General features: G+C 42.8%; 1 protein-coding gene across 1 annotated transcript in view; it reads right to left on the bottom strand.

Moving 5' to 3' along the window:
- The window catches only part of LOC129822820 (cadherin-6-like), an 84,792-nt gene that overhangs the window by 15,765 nt on the left and 47,130 nt on the right, over window positions 1-21,897 (bottom strand). The window contains exons 3-6 of the mRNA XM_055881253.1: window positions 11,510-11,804; window positions 6,153-6,272; window positions 2,117-2,284; window positions 214-401 (exon numbers count right to left, since the gene is read on the bottom strand). Coding sequence (XP_055737228.1) covers window positions 214-401; window positions 2,117-2,284; window positions 6,153-6,272; window positions 11,510-11,804 — 771 coding nt within the window. The remainder of the gene's footprint in view (window positions 1-213; window positions 402-2,116; window positions 2,285-6,152; window positions 6,273-11,509; window positions 11,805-21,897) is intronic.

Genomic DNA, 21,897 nt, shown 5'->3' on the forward strand with positions numbered 1-21,897 from the left:
AATAGAAACAATATTTCTGACACACCCCGGAACCTAAAGCGCTACCACCAGCCCTTAGATTTACCATTGCGTTAGGTTTATTGAAATAGATTGAAATAGAGCGCTAGGAGTGATTGGGAATCCAGCCATACTGAAGGAGTGTCCTAGGAATTAGGGGAATAAGGACTAGGGATATGGGCTAGTGGTAGATTAGGAATGCAGCCAATCACTGACCTTCCTGAGGGTGATGACACCCTCCTGTGTGCTCCTATTGGTTGAAATGTCGAACATGGCTGGGCCGTCACTGCTGGTGATTCGGTAGTTCATCTCAGCGTTCCTGCCAATGTCAGCGTCTGTAGCTCGCAGCACGGCCACCGTCGAGCCGGGCTCTGACGACTCTGGAGCTTTGAACTCATACAGACCTGGACGAAAGACACGGACACACACACAATAGTTGTTGTTATTCTGTAACACCTGGATCAACCCATTAATTCAAACATTTGAATCCATCTTAAAAAGCCTACATTAATCAAACATGTGTCATTTGTTCAACGTGAATATATTGGCACATACATTGTTATTTTTAACGGGTGATTTCCTGGTTTGTGCCAGATAAATGAACGCTTCCCTGTCTGCTAGCTAAAGCACCTCACTGTATCTCATATGCTTAAATAAATAGCTGGCTTGGTCTGCAAAGGGATGGAAGTGATATACACACAGGCTGCAGAGACAAACACTATTGACACCCTCATAAAACACGCTGACAGCATTCTGGCAACGCCTGAGTCGGCAGGTCTCTGTCTCACGCACACACATACGCAGGCAGGCATGTACACGTGCATACGCACACACACACACACACAGGCATGGAAACACACACACACCACTATGGAGAGGTTTCCCAGGCTAACAGGTATTTAGCATTGGGTCGCGAGGAGGAAGCATCAGTCTTGCAGACAACAATGATATCGCTGCCTGACACTCTGCCTCCTCCGGGTGTCCCATTACAATATCCACTTGCTCTCACTCTTTCTCTTTCTCCCTGGCCCCTCCCTTCATCCCTCCTTCCCTCCCTCTATTTATTCCTCCAGTCTCACCTTCATTTCCTTTCTATCCATCTCTACCCCCTACCTCTCTCTCTCTCCCTCCTTCCCCTCCTCCGTCCCTCCCACCCTCCCTCCCTTTCCTGTCCATTGAGGTGAGGTGCAGTGACAGTGTTTGTCTCCCTGTTGGGGAGGGTGATAAATGGAGGTAGGGCTTCTACAGTTGTGTGCATTACACACACACAGACACAGTGCTGTTATTGAGGGGAAACAAAATGACACCAGTAATCTGTCAATCTGATATATTTGCAATTCGCCAGATGCACCAGTGAGGGAAAGCGCAAGGGAGAGAGAGGAGAGAGGGGGACAAGACACAGCGTGTGAGAGGAGATAGAGGGAGAGGGGGTGAAGGAGAGAAAGATGGTTGGCAAAAGAAACCCTGAAAAGAAACAAAGGACTAGAAACAAAGGACATTAGCGGAGCCACACACAGTGACATTGAGAGCATTGGAAAGAGAAAGACTGAGCGAGAGGATCTGGAATGACAGCAAGGGAGGGGGAAAAAAAGTGATAGTTAGAAAGAGATAAAAAGAGAGTGAGAAAGAGATAAAACCCACAGAGTACTCTTTTCATTTAATAGGGATTACCAGGCTGATCTGATGCACTGTGCAGGACCCTTCCCTCTGTCATATGGCTTTACATTTAATTATACCCAGCCTTCCAAAGAGCGCTGCAGTCGTACATGCACACACACACCTCAGCCGCAGCTGTGCGCAGCGCAGTACCACTCGATGCAATAATCCACATTAATTTTGAAATTGACACCAGATGGAGGCTGCCTGCTTGGCACGAGCCTTCTGTATGGTGAACTAGGTTTTATTTTCAGGGGGCTCTGTGTGTGTGTGTGTGTGTGTGTGTGTGTGTGTGTGTGTGTGTGTGTGTGTGTGTGTGTGTGCGTGCGTGCGTGCGTGCGTGCGTGCGTGCGTGCGTGCGTGCGTGCGTGCGTGCGTGCGTGCGTGCGTGCGTGCGTGCGTGCGTGCGTGCGTGCGTGCGTGCGTGCGCACATCTGTCTGTATATGTGTGCACTATACTCACTCTTGGGGAAGCGTGGTGGGTTGTCATTGACATCAGACAGGGTGATGCTGACTGTGGTGGTCCCTGATAGCCCACCCATCTGGCCAGCCATGTCTTTAGCCTGGATCACAACAACATAGTTCTCCTTCGTCTCCCTGTCCATGTTTGGCAGGGCTGTCTTGATCACACCTGAAAGAAAAAGACAGACAGAGACATGAGATACCTTTGATACATACATTTCTTCATATATCGGTGATATCCGTAAGAACATATTTAAAATAATAATAACCAAATAGCACTCATGCCTTTCTTGCACTTACAGTACACTTGTCTTTTCTTTTCTTAATAGCGCTGACTTTGCTGATAGGTGTTTTATTGAGGAACATGTTTACTGTGATATATGATTGCCTTACCTAGCTATGGTAAGATGAATAACTAACTGTAAGTCGCTCTGGATGAACCTGTCTGCTAAATGACTACATATAATGTGTGCATCAGTCGTGTAGTGTAGGGTAAACACACGTATATGCAGTTTACACACCTTTGTTATTTTCTGCAAGCGTTTTACCCACCTTTTGCACTGAGAAAATGCACTGAAAGTATAGGGAGCATTACTTAACTCGCCGCGAGCGGCGGTCAGCCCTTACACACACTGTTTTCTTTGTATCACCGCATCACTGTTATGTATGTATGCATGCAGAGTAATATCACAGTGTGTGATGCACAAAATATAACTTTTGCACATTTCTTTAGAGCTCAGACACAAAGACATTGAGGTGAATATAGATGCTCTGTCTCTCTCTGGTACAGTTGCGTTCCATATGTACATAAAACATATATATCTCTGGTTTTTCAGTCAGGACAGAGGTTCAGTGAAGCTCTAATTGGCTACAGTTGAAGTCGGAAAATTACATACACCTGAGCCAAATACATTTAAACTTAGTTTCACAATTCCTGACATTTAATCCTAGTAAAAATGCCCTGTCTTAGGTCAGTTAGGAACGCCATTTTATTTTAAGGATGTGAAATGTCAGAATAATAGTAAAGAGAATGATTTATTTCAGCTTTTATTTCTTTCATCACATTCCCAGTGAGTCAGAAGTTCACATACACTCAATTAGTATTTGGTAGCATTGCCTTTTACATTGTTTAACTTGGGTCAATCTTTTCGGGTAGCCTTCCACAAGCTTCCCATATTAAGTTGGGTGAATTTTGGCCCATTCCTCCTGACAGAGCTGGTGTAACTGAGTCAGGTTTGTAGGCCTCCTTGCTCACACACGCTTTTTCAGTTCTTCCCACAAATGTTCTATAGGATTGAGGTCAGGGCTTTGTGATGGGCACTCCAATTCCTTGACTTTGTTGTCCTTAAGCCATTTTGACACAACTTTGGAAGTATGCTTGGGGTCATTGTCCATTTGGAAGATCCATTTGCGACCAAACTTTAACTTCCTGACTGATGACTTGAGATGTTGCTTCAATATATCCACATAATTGTCCTGCCACTCCCATGCTTCACAGTTGGGATGGTGTTCTTCGACTTGCAAGCGTCCCCCTTTTTCCTCCAAACGTAACGATGGTCAATATGGCCAAACAGTTCTATTTTGTTTCATCAGACCAGAGGACATTTCTCCAAAAAGTACAATCTTTGTCCCCATGTGCAGTTGAAAACCGTCGTCTGGCATTTTTTATGGCGGTTTTGGAGCAGTGGCTTCTTCCTTGCCGAGCGGCCTTTCAGGTTATGTCGATATAGGACTCGTTTTACTGTGGATGTAGATACTTTTGTACCTGTTTCATCCAGCATTTTCACAAGGTCCTTTGCTGTTGTTCTGGGATAGATTGTACTTTTCACACCAAAGTACGCTCATCTCTAGGAGACAGAACGCGTCTCCTTCTTGAGTGGTATGACAGCTGCTTGGTCCCATGGTGTTTATACTTGTGTACTATTGTTTGTACAGATGAACGTGGTACCTTCAGGCATTTGGAAATTGCTCCCAAGGATGAAACAGACTTGTGAAAGTCTACAATTTTTTTCTGAGGTCTTGGCTGATTTCTTTTGATTTTCCCAAGATGTCAAGCAAAGAGGCACTGCATTTCAAGGTAGGCCTTGGAATACATCCACAGGTACACCTCCAATTGACTCAAATTATGTCAATTAGCCTATCAGAAGCTTCTAAAGCCATGACGTCATTTTCTGGAATTTTCCAAGCTGTTTAAAAGCACAGTCAACTTAGTTTATGTAAACTTCTGACCCACTGGAATTGTGATACAGTGAAATAATCTGTCTGTAAACAATTGTTGGAAAAATGTATTGTGTCATGCACAAAGTAGATGTACTGACCGACTGGCCAAAACTATAGTTTGTTAACAAGAAGTTTGTGGAGTGGTTGAAAAACGAGTTTTAATGACTCCAACCTACGTGTATGTAAACTTCCGACTTCAGCTGTACATATTAAAAACAGCACTCTGCCTTCTTCCCCTCCTGTCTGTCAGATATTGAGCTGCCGTGGCTTTTGTCATCCATTTGAAGCATAACGACTACAGAGACTGTTACAGTAAAATACAGAAATAGAAGTAAAAAACACTAAATCAATTGCATCGACAGAGTTCACGGGATCCAATCTCTTTTTCCAAAGAGGAAATTCGTTGAATATCAAACAATAGGCGATGCAAGGGCTGACGCAGCACATCACTCAAACCTAGATCTAAGCAGCATCGGTGAAATGCACAGTGAAGGCAGGGCTATACAACTCTCATCCGGCTCTTTTATCACGTAGGATGTGGCAGCAGGAGAGGAGCAAGGCACAGAGGCGCGCGTGTGCGTGCGCGCGTGTGTGTGTGTGTGTGTGTGTGTGTGTGTGTGTGTGTGTGTGTGTGTGTGTGTGTGTGTGTGTGTGTGTGTGTGTGTGTGTGTGTGTGTGTGTGTGTGTGTGTGTGTGTGTGTGTGTGTGTGTGTGTGTGTGTGTGTGTGTGTGTGAAGCGCTGAGAGATGATGCAGCGACATTCGTTTTTCCTAACAAAGCACAATCTTACTCGCTGAAGGACAGCCGGCAACTCTCTCCTGAAAAACATGCTAGTCCGTTCAAGTAGTGCTGAGGGGGAACATACACACGTGTATTCAGTATAGAGTTACAATATATTGTGTGCATGAATACACCAATACACCGTCTCTGAATGTATCTCTCTACCCTATCTATCTTTATCTTTCTTCTCTCTCTCTCATTCTCACTCTCTCTACTTGTTATTTCTCTCACCCTCTGTCTATTCTCTCTCTTTCTCTCACTCCACACAAACAAACAGGGGACGACATACACAGAGAGACATACACAGAGAGAGAGAATCATGCTGATGTCCAAGCCTGCCTTTGTGTAAGGGGGGGATGTCAGCTTACATGGCACATCTGGGATAAACCATATTAATGTGAAGCCCTGCACTAATCTGCAAATAGATTTTTTTGTTGCAATTTCCCTTTTGTTTAAGCAAACAAAACACCAGGGTCCCTTCCAAAGCACACATGACACATTATTAAATCTAGCAGTGATGACGGAGCCATGGTATTGAAAGGCGGGGGTTGGCAGAGGTTCTGCCCTTCTTTTCTGTCATGTCGCTTCAGTCTGACATGGGAGTTAATGGTCATGTTGCACACACACACACACACACACACACACACACACACACACACACACACACACACACACACACACACACACACACACACACACACACACACACACACACACACACACACACACACACACACACACACAGTCTCCGTGGTAATGACGGGTAGTGCACTGTTCGCAACCTGGCTCACTCTCAGTAGGACTTTAGGTTGCATTCAGGTGCAAGATGAAACATCAGTAAGACAGGGAAGTGGCACCTTGTGTGTGCTGTTCCCTGTTGACTCTCTGGGAACATTACCCCCTCACGCCACCGATAGACTATAGAAGGTAATTATTATAGAACTCTGTATTTGCATTGTAATTGACCCTACCTCTCCTTTCTGTCTACAGAAGAAGAAGAAAGATGGGGGGGGGGGGGGGTGCCTGTTTACACTGACCTGTGTTGGGATCTACAGAGAAGTATGGCTGTCCCTGTAGGATGCTGTAGACCACCCTGGCACTGTTACCATACGTAGCGTCGTCAGCGTCTGTAGCGGTCACCTGCATCACCACTGTGCCTGGGGAAGGAAGGAGGGTGGAGAAGAAGAAAGAGAGTGACTTGGTGAGCACAGTTATTCACATGAAATGGAGTCAAGGGGTGTTGGGGAACGCTCTCAATATCACAAGACAATTTCCTGAATAAGGCCAATAAAGTGAACTGGACTGAACTGAAGTATATGTATGTCTGTGTCACAAATTTCACCATATTCCCTTTATAGTGCGTTACTTTTGACCATATGGCTCTGGTCAAAAGAAGTGCACTATATAAGGAATATGCCCTTACGGGAAAACCTAATGAATTTAATGTGATCTTATGTGAAGTTGATGTGATAACATGTAAAATCAACATGTAATAATATGAAACTACATATGAAATCATGATCTCATGTGTAATAAATGTGACAAGATGGGGATGCGATTTTTCAACGTGATACCATGAATCTACAAGTGAAAACATTTTAAACGTTTTTCACATGTGAAAGTGCAATTCCACATTAGGGTTGAATGGCAGCAACCCGGTTACCGAGATTTACCGGGATTTAACCGCCCAAAACCACTCCCTTTTCCAGGGATAAATAACTGCGAGAAACCGGTAAATTATGATAAATTATGTATATGAACAGCATGGTGTGAAATGGAACTGTTAAATGATATAACATATCTAAAAATGGCTTCTCTATGGCCTCTGCATGATGAATCATCAATGCTCAGGGTGGGGACAGACAGACAATCTCAGGATGGAGCGCAGTTCACAATGCATGTAGACCTACAGTATCATCTCATCATGGTAACTTTTTTTATTGTGACAGGTAGGTCTACATTTGCTGCAGCATAGTCTATGCTACAGTAATAAAGACTGAATGTGCGTCTCATTCACCCATCTCCATCTGGCTTTCAGGGGTCACCTTATTTTTTGAATTGTAAAGATTTTGTTATTGCAGCTGAAGATTTTGAAAATCAGCCTATCACTCGAATATCGTTGCTTTAAATCAGTGCACGTGCGAGCACGCTCTCGCAGTCTTTCTCTCTCTCCATCAACTCCTTTCAAATTGCATCCAAAATAGATCATCCTTTTCTAGATTGATATATAGCCCTATACATAGATGTCCTCGCCCACCTTTTTCAGGTAATAAATCCAATGCAGTACTAGCCTTATATTTAGCGAATGAATGAGGGGTTATGTATAATAAGCTTCTAACTTATAGCTTCTGTTTCTTGCGCAATACGAATGCACCTGTGCTCCGCTGGCCTCTCCTTAAAAAAATGCTCCTTAGCTCTTGGAGTCTCATGCAGGAAAAGCTAGACTAGAATAGCTTGCTGGACATTTGTTTTTACATTTCTTATACCAATAGATTAGTCGAAGAGGGACGCACGCTCTTGTTTGCTGATTGTAAAATACAGCAGCCAATAGAACTCACGGGTAGTTTGAAAGAAGGGTGAATGCGCGATGCTATAGTAGTTATTTATTCAGACCCATAACCATGCAATCTTTGCCAAGAGAACTGAAAGCCTTCTGCATCTAATTCTAGTTCTATATTATTCAAGGATGTCATTAGAATGATGATGATTAGGACAACAAACCGTATTTAATTTAACTGTTGAAAGCGAGGAAGGAATGAAGCAACAATAGAGAGAGAAAGAGGAGGTAGGCTAATAACATTAGGGGAAATATTATGAAATGTATTTATGCGTCAGGCTACTAATTATACAAATAAGCTCTATTATATTTCTAGAAATCAAATTAGTTAGCCTGTACTTGTAACTTTGTAGGCCGCATGTACTGCATCAGAATCGCGTGTACTCTCCCTGCTTTATCATGGGTGGAACGATGTGTGTAATTCCAGGCCATATAATACAGTATATTACAGTAATACAGTTCACACTCAAAAAGATTTGCTAACTGGAGCTAGTTTAATTTATTTACCCAAGAAAGTATATACATTAGCTAGCTACATCTATGGACTTTTATGTTTTTATGTTGTGCGTAATGTGCAGTAGCCTATATCATATAGCCTATGTATTGGATAACGCCACAATCATTCGTTTTTTGGGGGGCTTGGGCTCATAAAATGTCTTTAATGTAGGGCTCATCAGGCTCAGGTAGCATCAGGCTTGAATGTTTTAAAATCAAATCCTGACATAGGTTTATTTATATACTTTATGATGCTTTTGAATGACACTTCTGGTCTTGGCAGGATGAAAGTGATTTATTCTCGGGATGGAACATATGTCAGATACTGTGAAAATACTCAACCCTATTCCACATGTGAGTTTAGGTTTTCATACAAGAAAGTTTTTCACGTGGAAATGCTAATTCCTGTAATGAGTGCGCTGAGAGTCGGGAAGCAAGTTCAGGGAGTTTGTTTTAAGAAATAAATGTATCATAATACAAAACACAAACAACACACAGACAGGAAACAGAAACAGAAACAGTGACGCCTGGGGAAGTGTCACGCCCTGACCTTAGTTATCTATGTTTTCTGTATTATTTTGGTTAGGTCAGGGTGTGACGAGGGTGGGTATGCTTGTTTGTCTTGTCTAGGGTTTTTGTATGTCATGGGGTGTTTGTTACTTTAGGCATATTGTAGGTCTATGGTGGCCTGAATTGGTTCCCAATCAGAGACAGCTGTTTATCCTTGTCTCTGATTGGGAATCCTATTTAGGTTGCCATTTTCCATTTTGGTTTTGTGTAGTTGCCTGTTTCAGCACTCGTTGTATAAAGCTTCACGTTCATTTTGTTAGTTTGTTTAGTGTTCTTTCTTTCTTTATTAAAAGAAGAATGTATTCATATCACACTGCGCCTTGGATCAATACAACGAACGTGACAGGAAGGAACCAAGGGGAGTGCCATATATAGGGCAGGTAATCAAGGAGGTGATGGAGTCCAGGTGAGTGTCAAATTGCGCAAATGCGCGTAACGCTGGTGACAGGTGTGCGCCATAAACGAGCAGCCTGGTGACCTAGAGGCCGGAGAGGGAGTACACGTGATAATTCCAGATGTGAGGTGAAAACATGTTATTGTCCTCACGTGAAAAGGTAGTGTTAACATGTTAACTCTATATTGAATACACATGAACTATACACAATTGACCACACGTGTCATTTTTGTTTTCACGTGAATATTTCAGCTCAACATGTGAAAGCAGTTATTTCACATGTGAAAATGCGATTTCAAATATTAATATCTGATTTTCACATATGAAACTGCAAATGTCTTGGTTTTTTTGTAAGGGAAGTAATGAAATGGTATCGGGATTTTAAGGTAACTGGTATGCTGTTCAGCTAAAATAGTGTAAAAATCTTTAATCAATGACAATATGATTACATTTGGCATGATCACTTAGGCAACGGCTATGATCCATTTTCCTTATCAAAGAGGCAGAGAATGGTATTCCAAGTGAACAAAGGAGAGAAGTCTTAGTCAAATGGTACATTCCAACGATGCCTAGCGGGGCCCAGTGTTGCCTCATTAAATGCATAAGAAGAATGAATTTAGTTAATGGAAATTGACATAAATATAGAATTGTGCGATGGATTGGAATTGGGAATTGTAACCAACTGAAAGTTGTTCTAATTCAGTGGCAATGTGAGATCTGCAAGGATGAATATAGTGCGCACGTTACATTACTGCCAAACTGCCAAACATCTGAAGTTTCTTTTCTCTTTAACCTCTTACTTTATAAATAAACTAATGTTCAAGCTTAGTTCCTTGATGATATCTCCTCTCTGAAGAGGGAATTGTCAGGATTTCACAAGACAAATAATGTACAGTGGATTGCACTATAAAGGCAGGTTCACAACAGGTCCACTTTCAGGCTGTGGCATCACACCTCACTTGTTACAACAGGCAACTGCTTTTCCTACTTAGATGTGGTGAACAGATTGACAGGGTTTGTCACCTGCCTGTGTTATGCCACCACTGTCACTCACAGCAGCAGGAGAGAACAAAGTTCTTTAACTCTGTAAAGTTAAAAGTTCTAAGTCATCATTTCCATCAGTTGCGTTTTTTGACGCGAAGCGACGCCGAAAGCTAATGTACTGATGAAAGTGTGACTTACGCAGGTGTTAGAGAGTGTGTTAGTGTTGAGAGTATACGTCATATATCTTCAGCCATCTACCCACTGAACTGGATAGATTATGTAGATTCCAACCATTGGCATACACACGACAGAAATATAGACAGTTTCATCCAGTGTTTAATGTGTTGTAATTGAACACTGAACAGTGTATTCAAAAGATTAGCTTAAGTATCTGATATAATCAGCATTGTTGGACCGCTTTACCTTGTTTGTTTTGCTGTAATAAACCAGTGCATGGCCTGTAATCATTCTCATTTAATGACTCAATATCTACGTCTCAAATGGCACCATATTCCCTATGTGGTGCACTACTTTTGACCAAGGCCCAGAGCCATATGGGACCTGGTTAAAGGGGTGCATTATGGACGTAGGGAATGAAATGCCACTTGGGACACATTCAATCTCTCCTCTCATTATTATGATTGATAAAGCCCTCATTGATCCAATAAGATAGGCATTTGCTTGTAACAACTCTATCGTGTCTCACACATCATAAGCCTTCTAATGCTGCTATTCATTGCAGATACAAGACTGGAATATATTATTACCACTGACTGCATGGAATCACCCTCTTTCATAACGATTTCCAGGCTATCGGTTTAACTGCGCTGTTTAAAAATGTTCGGTCACGCTGTGAGCTACAGTCACACCCAAGGCAAAAGTTGTTGAAATTATTATTTAGATGGATTTAGGGATGTACTCTGTAGCCTACGTCCAGTGGTGATATCTCTGGTACATGTGTGAAGTAGGGGTTTATACTAATTAGTGACATCTCTAGTACCTGTGTGAAGTAGGGGCTAATACAGATGTAGGATCTTAATTTGATCACCCTTTTGTAGCTTAGAATTTTCCTGCAAAGCAAGAAATGCAAACTTGTGGTGTATTTCAGCTTAAAAAGGCTTTTCAAGTTAGTAATTTCCACTTTGAAATGTTCAGACATATCTTCCCGAACGAAAAGTGCATCAACACATACAAAAATGTCCATTAATTATAATACCTATAGCAATTCACATTTCCTGTTGCCACAAGATTATTTTCCTGCTATAGCAAACTGGCAAATATTCAAATAGTGGGGACATCTCAGGTACATTTGTGATGTAGGATCTCATACGTACCCAGTGGGGAGATCTTTACATGTGTGAAGTAGGGGTTAGGGTGTAGGTGTTCATACGTACCGAGTGGGGACATCTCAGGTACGTGTATGAAGTAGGGATCCTTGGTAAACTTGGGTTCATTGTCGTTGATGTCATGGATCTTGATAAGAAACTCTGACTCTCCCTCTAGAGAGGTGTTAGTGATTCTGTTGACGGCCTTGGCCCGGAGTGTGTAGTAGGCCTTCTCCTCCCGGTCTAGCCTCTTAGTGGCGTGGATATCTCCTGAGTTCTCATCAATGATGAACAGAGTACCGGCTCCGTCGCCAGTCAGGACGTACCGTATGCTACCGTCACCCCGGTCCCCGTCTGAGTGGAGCTGTGGAGCGATGAGAAACATAGCGGAGGAAGTCAGTACTCAGTAGCACTAGATCACAATAAAAAAGATTTGTAATTAAATGGTTGCTAAACTCCTATCACCTCGCCAAATGTCAGTTTATGTGACAAAACAAGCAATTACTCTAAAGAAACATTGTACAATCTAAACCTCTGTGAAATATATTTTTAATAACCCCAAATATGGTATTTTCAGCTGTTTGAAGCTGGTGTGCAAAACCGAAAGGACAAAAAAGCAAAAGTGATGTGTGTTCATACAACCTGCCATTTACTAACTCAGAGAAGATCAGATGTCTTTATTAACATGCTGTAGAAACATGACATGACCGTTCCACTTCTGACTGGGTCTTCTCTCCTCCTCTCCTCTTCAAACCTCTCCTATCCTCACCTTCTCCTCTTCAATCCTCTCCTCACCTTCTCCTCTCCACACCGTCTCCTCTCCACTATTTGCTCTCTCTCCTGATGCGGCCTGTTTCTTTATGCATGAACAACAGCTTAGCTTGCGCTGACATTTTAATTCAGCCACCAAATCCCCTCAACATATTTATCTCCGGGAACTCATCAAAAGCTTGTCTGCGTCCTGAATGGCACCCTATTCCCTATATAATGCATTACTTAGGAAATGCAATACATAGGGAATAGGGTGCCATTTGGGACACAGCCCTTGTCTTTCCTCTTTTTCCTCATCCTGTCTTCCCTCCTTTTTATTTATTTTAACCACCAAGGACATGGTGATAATTGCAGATGGAAGTAAAGGGCAGAGGCAGACACGTTTGCATGCACACAAGAACACAGTGCGCATACAGTATATGCAAATAAACATACAAATGACCAAATGCATCTTTCCACATATGCAGACATACGGTATCTGTCTGTGTGTGTGATGCGTACAGTATGTGTGTCAGCTGAGGAGCTATCGGAGTGGTGGGTGTGACCTCTGAGTGTGTGTGTGACCATATGTGGTGTGTGACTTGCTAGCTTCTGGTTCTGGACAGACGGAGTATATTAGATTGTGGAGTCAGTCACATGGAAGAGCACCGCAACAGAATGGCACCCTATTCCCTAAATACAGTACAGTAGGAAAAAGAAAGCCATTTGGGATAAAGACAGTATGCAACCTCCTCTCTCTTCCTATCTTTCCTTCTCTCTCGTTATGACATATGAATGGCTTTTTATTCCAGGTGCTGGAAGGCTTAATATTACTAATTCATTTGTGTTCTGTGTGAAAATAAAGCTGTGGAAGCAAAATGGCTGCCTTTTAACATTAGTATCTTTAAGATTGCTGCATTTGCTTGTTGTAAACACTGAAAGATACACTAAGTGAAAGCTATGATAACCACGTTGGGAATAAGCTAGCTACTGACTGTTTATGTGTGTGGTTCTGCTGTGCCGAACCATCTGAAAAGTCAGAAAGTCAGTTGAGTGAAAATAAAGTTCTTCAACATCATTATCTTCCAAACTGCTTTAGCTCGCAATGCCTCATTACAGCCCTGTGTGCGTCTTTCTCTGTCTGCCACTGTTTGTGACCCCTCCGTCTCCCTCCTCTTTCAGTCACCCACTCCACCACCCCTCGCTATGATGGAAGTTCATTTACGTCCCAATCTGGGTGCCTCCTACTCAAATTAGGAGAAAAACCTCTCCCAGAAATCAATCCAGCAGCCAGACGTGCATTCACAATGGCCCCTGATCAATTTCTATTGAAAATGTAATTAAAGCGTCACTGGGGGAAGAGCGCAGCCACATGTGCAATGAGCATGGCCACCAGGCGTCCTCCACAAGTAGATGCGGGGCCCTTCATCCTCCGTCCTCCTTGATATCACTTCATAATGAAATAGAGAGCAAAGGAGGGGCACTATGTTCAAAAGTAGTGCACTAGGGAATAGGGTGCCATTTGGGATGCACACGAGGACTATGCTTCAATGTTACGGCCACTAGCTCTATAGGAGACATTTGGTATTTTGTGGAGCGCATTTCTGTTCTGTAGGGCATCCCATAGTCCCAAAAAATTAATAATTGGTTACGAGACAATAGTTTAGAAAGGCAACATCAACCAAATCTGCAAGATAAACTGTTGAACAATTGAGCTTGTGTGTGTGTGTGTGTGTGGGGGGGGGGGGGGGGGGGGGGTTGTTTGGGGGGGGTTTTATGAGTGAGTGAGTGACAAAAATGTAGACTTCCTACTACAGGCCATTGTTATGAGTAACAAAAACAACAAAAAAACTGAATGCAGTTAAACCGAGGCGAAGGCATTCGAAATGATGCTGCCTGCGGATCTGGTTCTGTACTGTAGGTGGCATCGTGCTCTTTTTAAATGATGGGCCCCTATCTCGAGTGGCGCGGCAGTCTAAGGCACTGCATCTCAGTCTCTATGCAGGCCAGTCAATTTCTTCCACACCGACCTAAACAAACCATTTCTGTATGGACCTCACTTTGTGCACGGGGGCATTGTAATGCTGAAACAGGAAAGGGCCTTCCCCAAGCTGTTGCCACAATGTAGGAAGCACAGAATCGTCTAGAATGTAATTGTATGCTGTAGCGTTAAGATTTCCCTTCACTGGAACTAAGGATCCTAGCCCGAACTATGAAAAACAGACCCAAACCATTATTCCTCCTCCGCCAAACTTTACAGTTGGCACTATGCATTGGGGCAGGTAGCGTTCTCCTGGCACCCGCCAAACACAGATTTGTCTGCCGGACTGCCAGATGGTGAAGCATGATTAATCACTCCACAGCAGTGGTTCGCAAACATTTTAGTCCCCTACCCGTTCAAACATTCAACCTCCAGCTGTGTACCCCCTCTAGCACCAGGGTCAGCGCACTCTCAAATGTTGTAGTTTTGCCATCATTATAAGCCTGCCACACACACACTATACCATACATTTATTAAACATAAGAATGAGTGAGTTTGTCACAACCCGGCTCGTGGGAAGTGACAAAGAGCTCTTATAGGACCAAGGCACAAATAATAATCAATCATTTTATTTAACCATCTTACATATAAAACCTTAAATGTGTTCATTGAATTCATTCATTGATTCATTTTCACAGAACCACTTGTTGCAATTTCGAGGAGGCTCTCTTGTTCAGATATCGGTAAGTGGTCTGGAGGCAGGGCATGAAAAGGATAACGAATCCAGTTGTTTGTGTCATCTGTTTCGGGAAAGTACCTGTGTAATTGCGCACCCAACTGCTTCGCTATATCACATTTGACATTGTCCATAAGCTTGAGTTTATTTGCACACAAAAAAATCATACAATGATGGAAAGACCTGTGTGTTGTTCTTGTTAATACAGACAGAGAAGAGCGCCAACTTCTTAATCATAGCCTCAATTTTGTCCTGCACATTGAATATACTCGCGGAGAGTCCCTGTTATCCTAGATTCAGATCATTCAGGCGAGAAAAAACATCACCCAGATAGACCAGTCGTGTGAGAAACTCGTCATCATGCAAGCGGTCAGACAAGTGAAAATTATAGACCGTAAAGAAAACTTTAAGCTCGTCTCTCAATTAATTTTTTTTGTCAATACTTTGCCCCCTGATAACCAGCGCACTTCTGTGTTGTAAAAACGTTACATGGTCGCCATTACATTGCATAGTGCAGAAAATACACAAGAGTTCAGGGGCCTTTCTTTAACAAAGTTAACCATTTTCACTGTAGTGTCCAAAACATATTTCAAGCTGTCAGGCATTCCCTTGGCAGCAAGAGCCTCTCGGTGGATGCTGCAGTGTACCCCAGTGGCGTCGGGACCAACTGCTTGCACGCACGTTAACACTCCACTATGTCTCCCTGTAATGGCTTTTGTGCCATCATTACAGATACCAACACATCTTGACCACCAAAGTCCATTTGATGTCACAAAGCTGTATAGTACTTTCAAAATATCCTCTCCTGTTGTCCTGGTTTCCAGTGGTTTGCAGAAGAGGATGTCTTCCTTAATTGACCCCCCATAAACGTAACGGACATATACCAGGAGATGTGCCAGGCCCGCCACGTCTGTTGACTTATCCAGCTGTAACCAATAGAATTCACTGACTTGTATGCGAAGCAATAATTGTTTCAAAACATCTCCTGCCATGTTACTGATGCATTGTGAAACAGTGTTGTTTGATGAAGGCATTGTCTGTATAGTTTTTCTGGCCTTTTCCCCCAGCATTGTCCCAGCCATATCCGCGGCAGTAGGAAGAATTAAGTCTCCCACAACAGTATGGGGCTTGCCTGTCCTAGCCACTCGGTAGCTCACCATAAGACGCTTCTAGCCCCTTCTTATTAATGGTATCTGTTGCTTTTATACATGTCTTACTACTCGAAAGTCATCTTAATTCTCGCTCAATCTCCTGTGGCTTATTTTTCAAATTGGCATGTTTTGTTTCTAAATGTCTACGCAACAGTGAAGTTTTCATTGAGTTGTGAGATAGTACTTTTGCACATATAACACTGTGGCTGAGGAAAGGCACTACTCCCAATATAAGTGAACCCCAAATCAATGTACCGTAATTGCTGGACTATTAAGCGCACCTGAATATAAGCCGCACCCACTGAATTTAATATTTTTTTTTATTTTGTACATAAATAAGCCGCACGTGTCTATAAGCCGCAGGTGCCTACCGGTACATTGAAACAAATGAACTTTACACAGCCTTTAAACGAAACACGGCTTGTAACAAAAATAAATAGGCTTTAACGAAACACGGCTTGTAACAAAAATAAATAGGCTTTAACGAAACAGGCTTGTAACATTTTTTTTTTTTTTAAATAGCAGTAAACAATAGCCTACCAAGAAAGTCCTTGGTCACTATCTTCCTCCTGTGCACTGAAACCACTGAAGTCATCTCCTTTGGTGTCGGAGTTGAATAGCCTCAGAATTGCTTCATCCGATGTTGGATCGTTTTCATTGCGCTCTCCTCACTTTCATCCGGAGGCAAACTCATCCAAGCCTCATTTTCTAGTTCGGGCCATCTGCTTTTCTTTCCTCTGAAAACTTTTGTTGTCTTTTTGCACTAAGTCAGTTTCTCACGCTGCTGTTTCCAACGTCTTATCATCGACTCATTAAGGCTCCCGTGCAGCAGCACTATTTCCTTTTCCAACAGCCAGATCGATCGCCTTCAAATTGAAAGCTGCATCATATGCATTTCTCCGTGTCTTTGCCATGATGAGGGTGACAAAATGACTACCGTAATCAGAATGATGGAAAGTTTGAGCGCGCTCGATTTACGTCACATTATGTGATGGTGCTCAGTTTTTTGGCGGCATGAATTTGTGAAAGCGGGAAAAATCCATAAATTAGCCGCGTCATTGTATAAAGCGCAAGGTTCATAGCGTGGGAAAAAAGTAGCGGCTTATAGTCCGGAAATTACGGTAGGTATCATCATATTTGCGCCTCTTCAATGGTCTAACGTCCCTGTCTGTTGTTCGGTGCTTTCCCGGTTAAAGGGTCAGTAGCTCTTCGGCTGCATCAGATTCACAACTGTCAGTGTCCATGCTAGCTGGGCTAACAACAAATGTAGATTTACTGATGCTAGCATTGGATGTGCTCGTGGAAGCAGAACAACTTGTGTCTTCGACAGGTGCAGGTTCAGTACTACCAGTAGAGCTGGTATGTGTCTCTATGGACGCAGGCCCTACGACTTTTAACCATTTATACATTTTCGAGCAAACGGAATGAGCAGCAGCTACATTTGGCTACATACGACAGTTAGTGGAATTCCCGCAAGAGAGTAACGGTTAATGTGATCGGATGTTAATTATTTGACTAGGCTACCTGTATTTGACATTGTGTTATTATTTCGCTTAACACTAAATGGTTTATATACATTTTAGGCATTTTAGGCAGAGGCTACTCAAGCGAGAAAAAAAACTCACCCAAATGCATAACCCCGTTGGAAAATATAAATGGACTGTTTGAAAATGTGATAAAAAAAATGTGAATCACATGTTTATTTGGCGTACCCCCGATGGTATTGCACGTACCCCCAGAGTCCACCAGTGGAACGCTTTACACCTCTCCAGCCAACTCTTGGCATTGCGCTTGGTGATCTTAGATTTGTGAGCCGCTGCTCGGCCATGGAAACCCATTTCATGACGCTCCCGACTAACACTTCTTGTGCTGCCGTTGCTTCCAGAGGCAGTTTGGAACTCTGTAGTGAGTGTTGCAACTGAGGACAGACGATTTGTACGCACTACACACTTCAGCACTCGGCGGTCCCGTTCTGTGAGCTTGTGTGGCCTACCATTTTGTGGCTGAGCCGTTGTTGCTCCTAGACGTTTCCACTTCATAATAACAGCACTTACAGTTGACCGGGCAGCTCTAGCAGTGCAGAGATTTGACGAACTGGCTAAAACAAGCAATAGAAAACTGGTTGACATTTATATTTAATCTACCAGAAAAGACAGAACAAATACCATAACAAATATTATGGGTAAACTCAAATATACTAATTGATCAAAATAAATTTGGGGGGGGGGAAATAAAATCTAAAACAATATAATTTTTGTAAATTTTATCGTAAATAGGACCGGTGGAATTCTTGCAACCAATAGAATGTTATAAATATGGGGGATACAACCATCCCAGTTCTGTTGATTTCTTTACACAACCATCCCAGTTCTGTTGATTTCTTTACAAAGAGACAGAATCATTAGATCATTAGATCATTTGTTTTGTTACTGCTTGTTTTTGGACACATGTTCAATAACGGCGGAAAAATTGCAACATTTACTTGGAGCTAACTCTGCAAATAGCACTGCTGCGTGATTTGAAAAGTCATAGTCAATCAATCAATAATATAATAATACTCATTACTCAATACTCATTTCATTTACAAGCTATGAAACTATGAGAGTAGAAAGGTTCAGAACATTTGTAAAAAAAAATCCCAGCACAGTAGAAACATATATGGTAGTTACAAATTAAAACTGGATGGTCTTCAGCGATGCAGATGGGAGTAGTTGAGGTTAGCTGAAGGCTGGGACTAAAAACAAACAAAAATAACTAACGTAAAATATACTGTCCATGAAATGAATGTAGTATGTATAAGCTGGAAGTGGAAGCCTAAGTATTGTTGTCCATTAGCTTACTCCAATTAGGGGAGGGGTGGCAGGGTTTGGGAATATATAATAAAGAAGGAAAATATATTTAAAGATTTACAGTACCAGTCAAAAGTTCGGACACACCTACTCATTCAAGGTTTTTTCTTTATTTCTACAATTTTCTACATTGTAGAATAATTGTGAAGACATCACACTCTTGGAATTCTTTCAACCAGCTTCATGAGGTAGTCACCTGGAATGCATTTCGATTAACAGGTATGACTTGGTAAAAGTTAATTTGCGGAATTTTTATGTGTTTGAGACAATCAGTTGTGCTATGACAAGGTAGGGGTGGTATACAGAAGATAGCCCTATTTGGTAAAATACCAAGTCCATATTATGGCAAGAACAGCTCAAATAAGCGAAGAGAAACAACAGTGCATCATTACTTTAAGACATGAAGGTCAGTCTATCAGGAAAATCTCAATTTTTTTTAAGTTTCTTCAAGGGCAGTTGCAAAAACCATCAAGCGCTATGATGAAACTGGCTCTCATGAGGACCGCCACAGGAAAGGAATACCCAGAGTTACCTCTGCTGCAGAGGATAAGTTTATTAGAGTTACCAGCCTGAGAAATTGCAGCCCAAATAAATTCTTCACAGAGTTCAAGTTACAGTGTCACGTTCCTGACCTATTTCTGTTAGTTTGTTGTAGGTGTTAGTTGGTCAGGACGTGAGTTTGGGTGGGCATTCTATGTTTTCTGTTTCTATGTTGGTTTATGGGTTGCCTGGTATGGCTCTTAATTAGAGGCAGGTGTTTGGCGTTCCTCTAATTAAGAGTCATATTTAGGTAGGTTGTCTCACAGTGTTCGTTGTGGGTGGTTGTCTCCTGTGTCCGTGTTTGTCGCACCATACGGGACTGTTCGGTTTGTTTTGTTCATCGTCATTGTTATGTGTAGGCTATTTAACCTGTTCGTGCGTTCTCGTGTGTTATGTGAGTCCGTCGTCCAGATCTGTCTACACCATTTGTTGTTTTGTTAGTTTAGTCAAGTTCGTGTTTTTTCGTGTTTTCTTTAATAAATCATATCTTCAAACTCCGCTGCATTTTGGTTCAATCCCTGCTCCTCCTCATCGGATGAAGAGGAGGAGGAAAACCGTTACATACAGACACATCTCAAGATCAACTGTTCAGAGGAGACTGCGTGAATTAGGCCTTCATGGTCGAATTGCTGCAAAGAAATCACTACTAAAGGACACCAATAATAAGAAGAGACTTGCTTGGGCCAAGAAACACAAGAAATGGACATTAGACCGGTGGAAATCTGTCCCTGGGTCTGGAGTCCAAATTTGCAATCCCATCTGGTTTGCGCTTAGTGGGACTATCATTTGTTTTGGACAATGGCCCAACACACCTCCAGGCTGTGTAAGGGCTTTTTGACGAAGAAGGACAAGGTTCCGTTTTAGGACCGCTATTGTTTTCACTATATATTTTACCTCTTGGGGATGTCAATCGAAAACATAAACTGTACATTTCAATGAAACATGATGAAGCCCCAAAATTGCCCTCGCTAGAAGCCTGTGTTTCAGACATAAGGAAGTGGATGGCTGAAAACGTTCTACCTTTAAACTCGGACAAAACAGAGATGTGTGTTCTAGGTCCCAAGAAACAAAGAGATCTTCTGTTGAATCTGACAGTTAATCGTTATGGTTGTACAGTCGTCTCAAATAAAACTGAAGGACCTCGGCGTTACTCTGGACCCTGATCTCTCTTTTGACGAACATATCAAGACCGTTTAGTCTTCTAGTTTAGCCTCCTGCAATACTTTCCGGCTACCCGGATAAAGCACTAAATAAACTTCAGTTAGTGCTAAATACGGCTGCTAGAATCATGACTACAACCAAAAAAGTTGATCATATTACTCCAGTGCTAGCCTCCCTACACTAGGGCTGATTTCAAGGTTTTACTGCTAACCTACAAAGCATTACATGGGCTTGCTCCTACCTATCTTTCCGAGTTGGTCCTGCTGTACATACCTACACGTACGCTACGGTCACAAGACGCATGCCTCCTAATTGTCCCTAGAATTTCTAAGCAAACAGCTGGAGGCAGGGCTTTCTCCTATAGAGCTCCATTTTTATGGAATGGTCTGCCTACCCATGTGAGAGACGCAGACTCGGTCTCAACCTTTAAGTCTCTCTGAGTCACTGGCTTACTGGTCCTCTTCCATGTCGTCCCTAGGAGGGGTGCATCACTTGAGTGGGTTGAGTCACTGACGAGATCTTCCTGTCTGGGTTGGCGCCCCCCCTTGGGTTGTGCCGTGGCGGATATCTTTGTGGGCTATACTCGGCCTTGTCTCAGGATGGTAAGTTGGTGATTGAAGATATCCCTCTAGTGGTGTGGGGGCTGTGCTTTGGCAAAGTGGGTGGGGTTATATCCTGCCTGTTTGGCCCTGTCCGGGGGTATCATCGGATGGGGCCACAGTTTCTCCTGACCCCTCCTGTCTCAGCCTCCAGTATTTACGCTGCAGTAGTTTGTGTCGGGGGGCTAGGGTCAGTCTGTTATATCTGGAGTACTTCTCCTGTCTTATCCGGTGTCCTGTGTGAATTTAAGTATGCTCTCTCTAATTCTCTTTCTTTCTCTCTCTCGGAGGACCTGAGCCCTAGGACCATGCCTCAGGACTACCTGGCGTGATGACTCCTTGCTGTCCCCAGTCTACCTGGCCGTGCTGCTGCTCCAGTTTCAACGGTTCTGCCTGCGGCTATGGAACCCTGACCTGTTCACCGGACGTGCTACCTGTCCCAGACATGCTGTTTTCAACTCTCTAGAGACAGCAGGAGCGGTAGAGATACTCTTAATGATCAGCAATGAAAAGCCAACTGACATTTACTCCTGAGGTGCTGAGTTGTCGAGGGTGACTCCTGAGGTGCACCCTCGACAACTACTGTGATTATTATAATTTGACCATGCTGGTCATTTATGAACATTTGAACATCTTGGCCATGTTCTGTTATCATCTCCACCCGGCACAGCCAAAAGAGGACTGGCCACC

This window comes from Salvelinus fontinalis, chromosome 25 (assembly GCF_029448725.1).
Source record: "Salvelinus fontinalis isolate EN_2023a chromosome 25, ASM2944872v1, whole genome shotgun sequence".
Classification (NCBI taxonomy): domain Eukaryota; kingdom Metazoa; phylum Chordata; class Actinopteri; order Salmoniformes; family Salmonidae; genus Salvelinus; species Salvelinus fontinalis.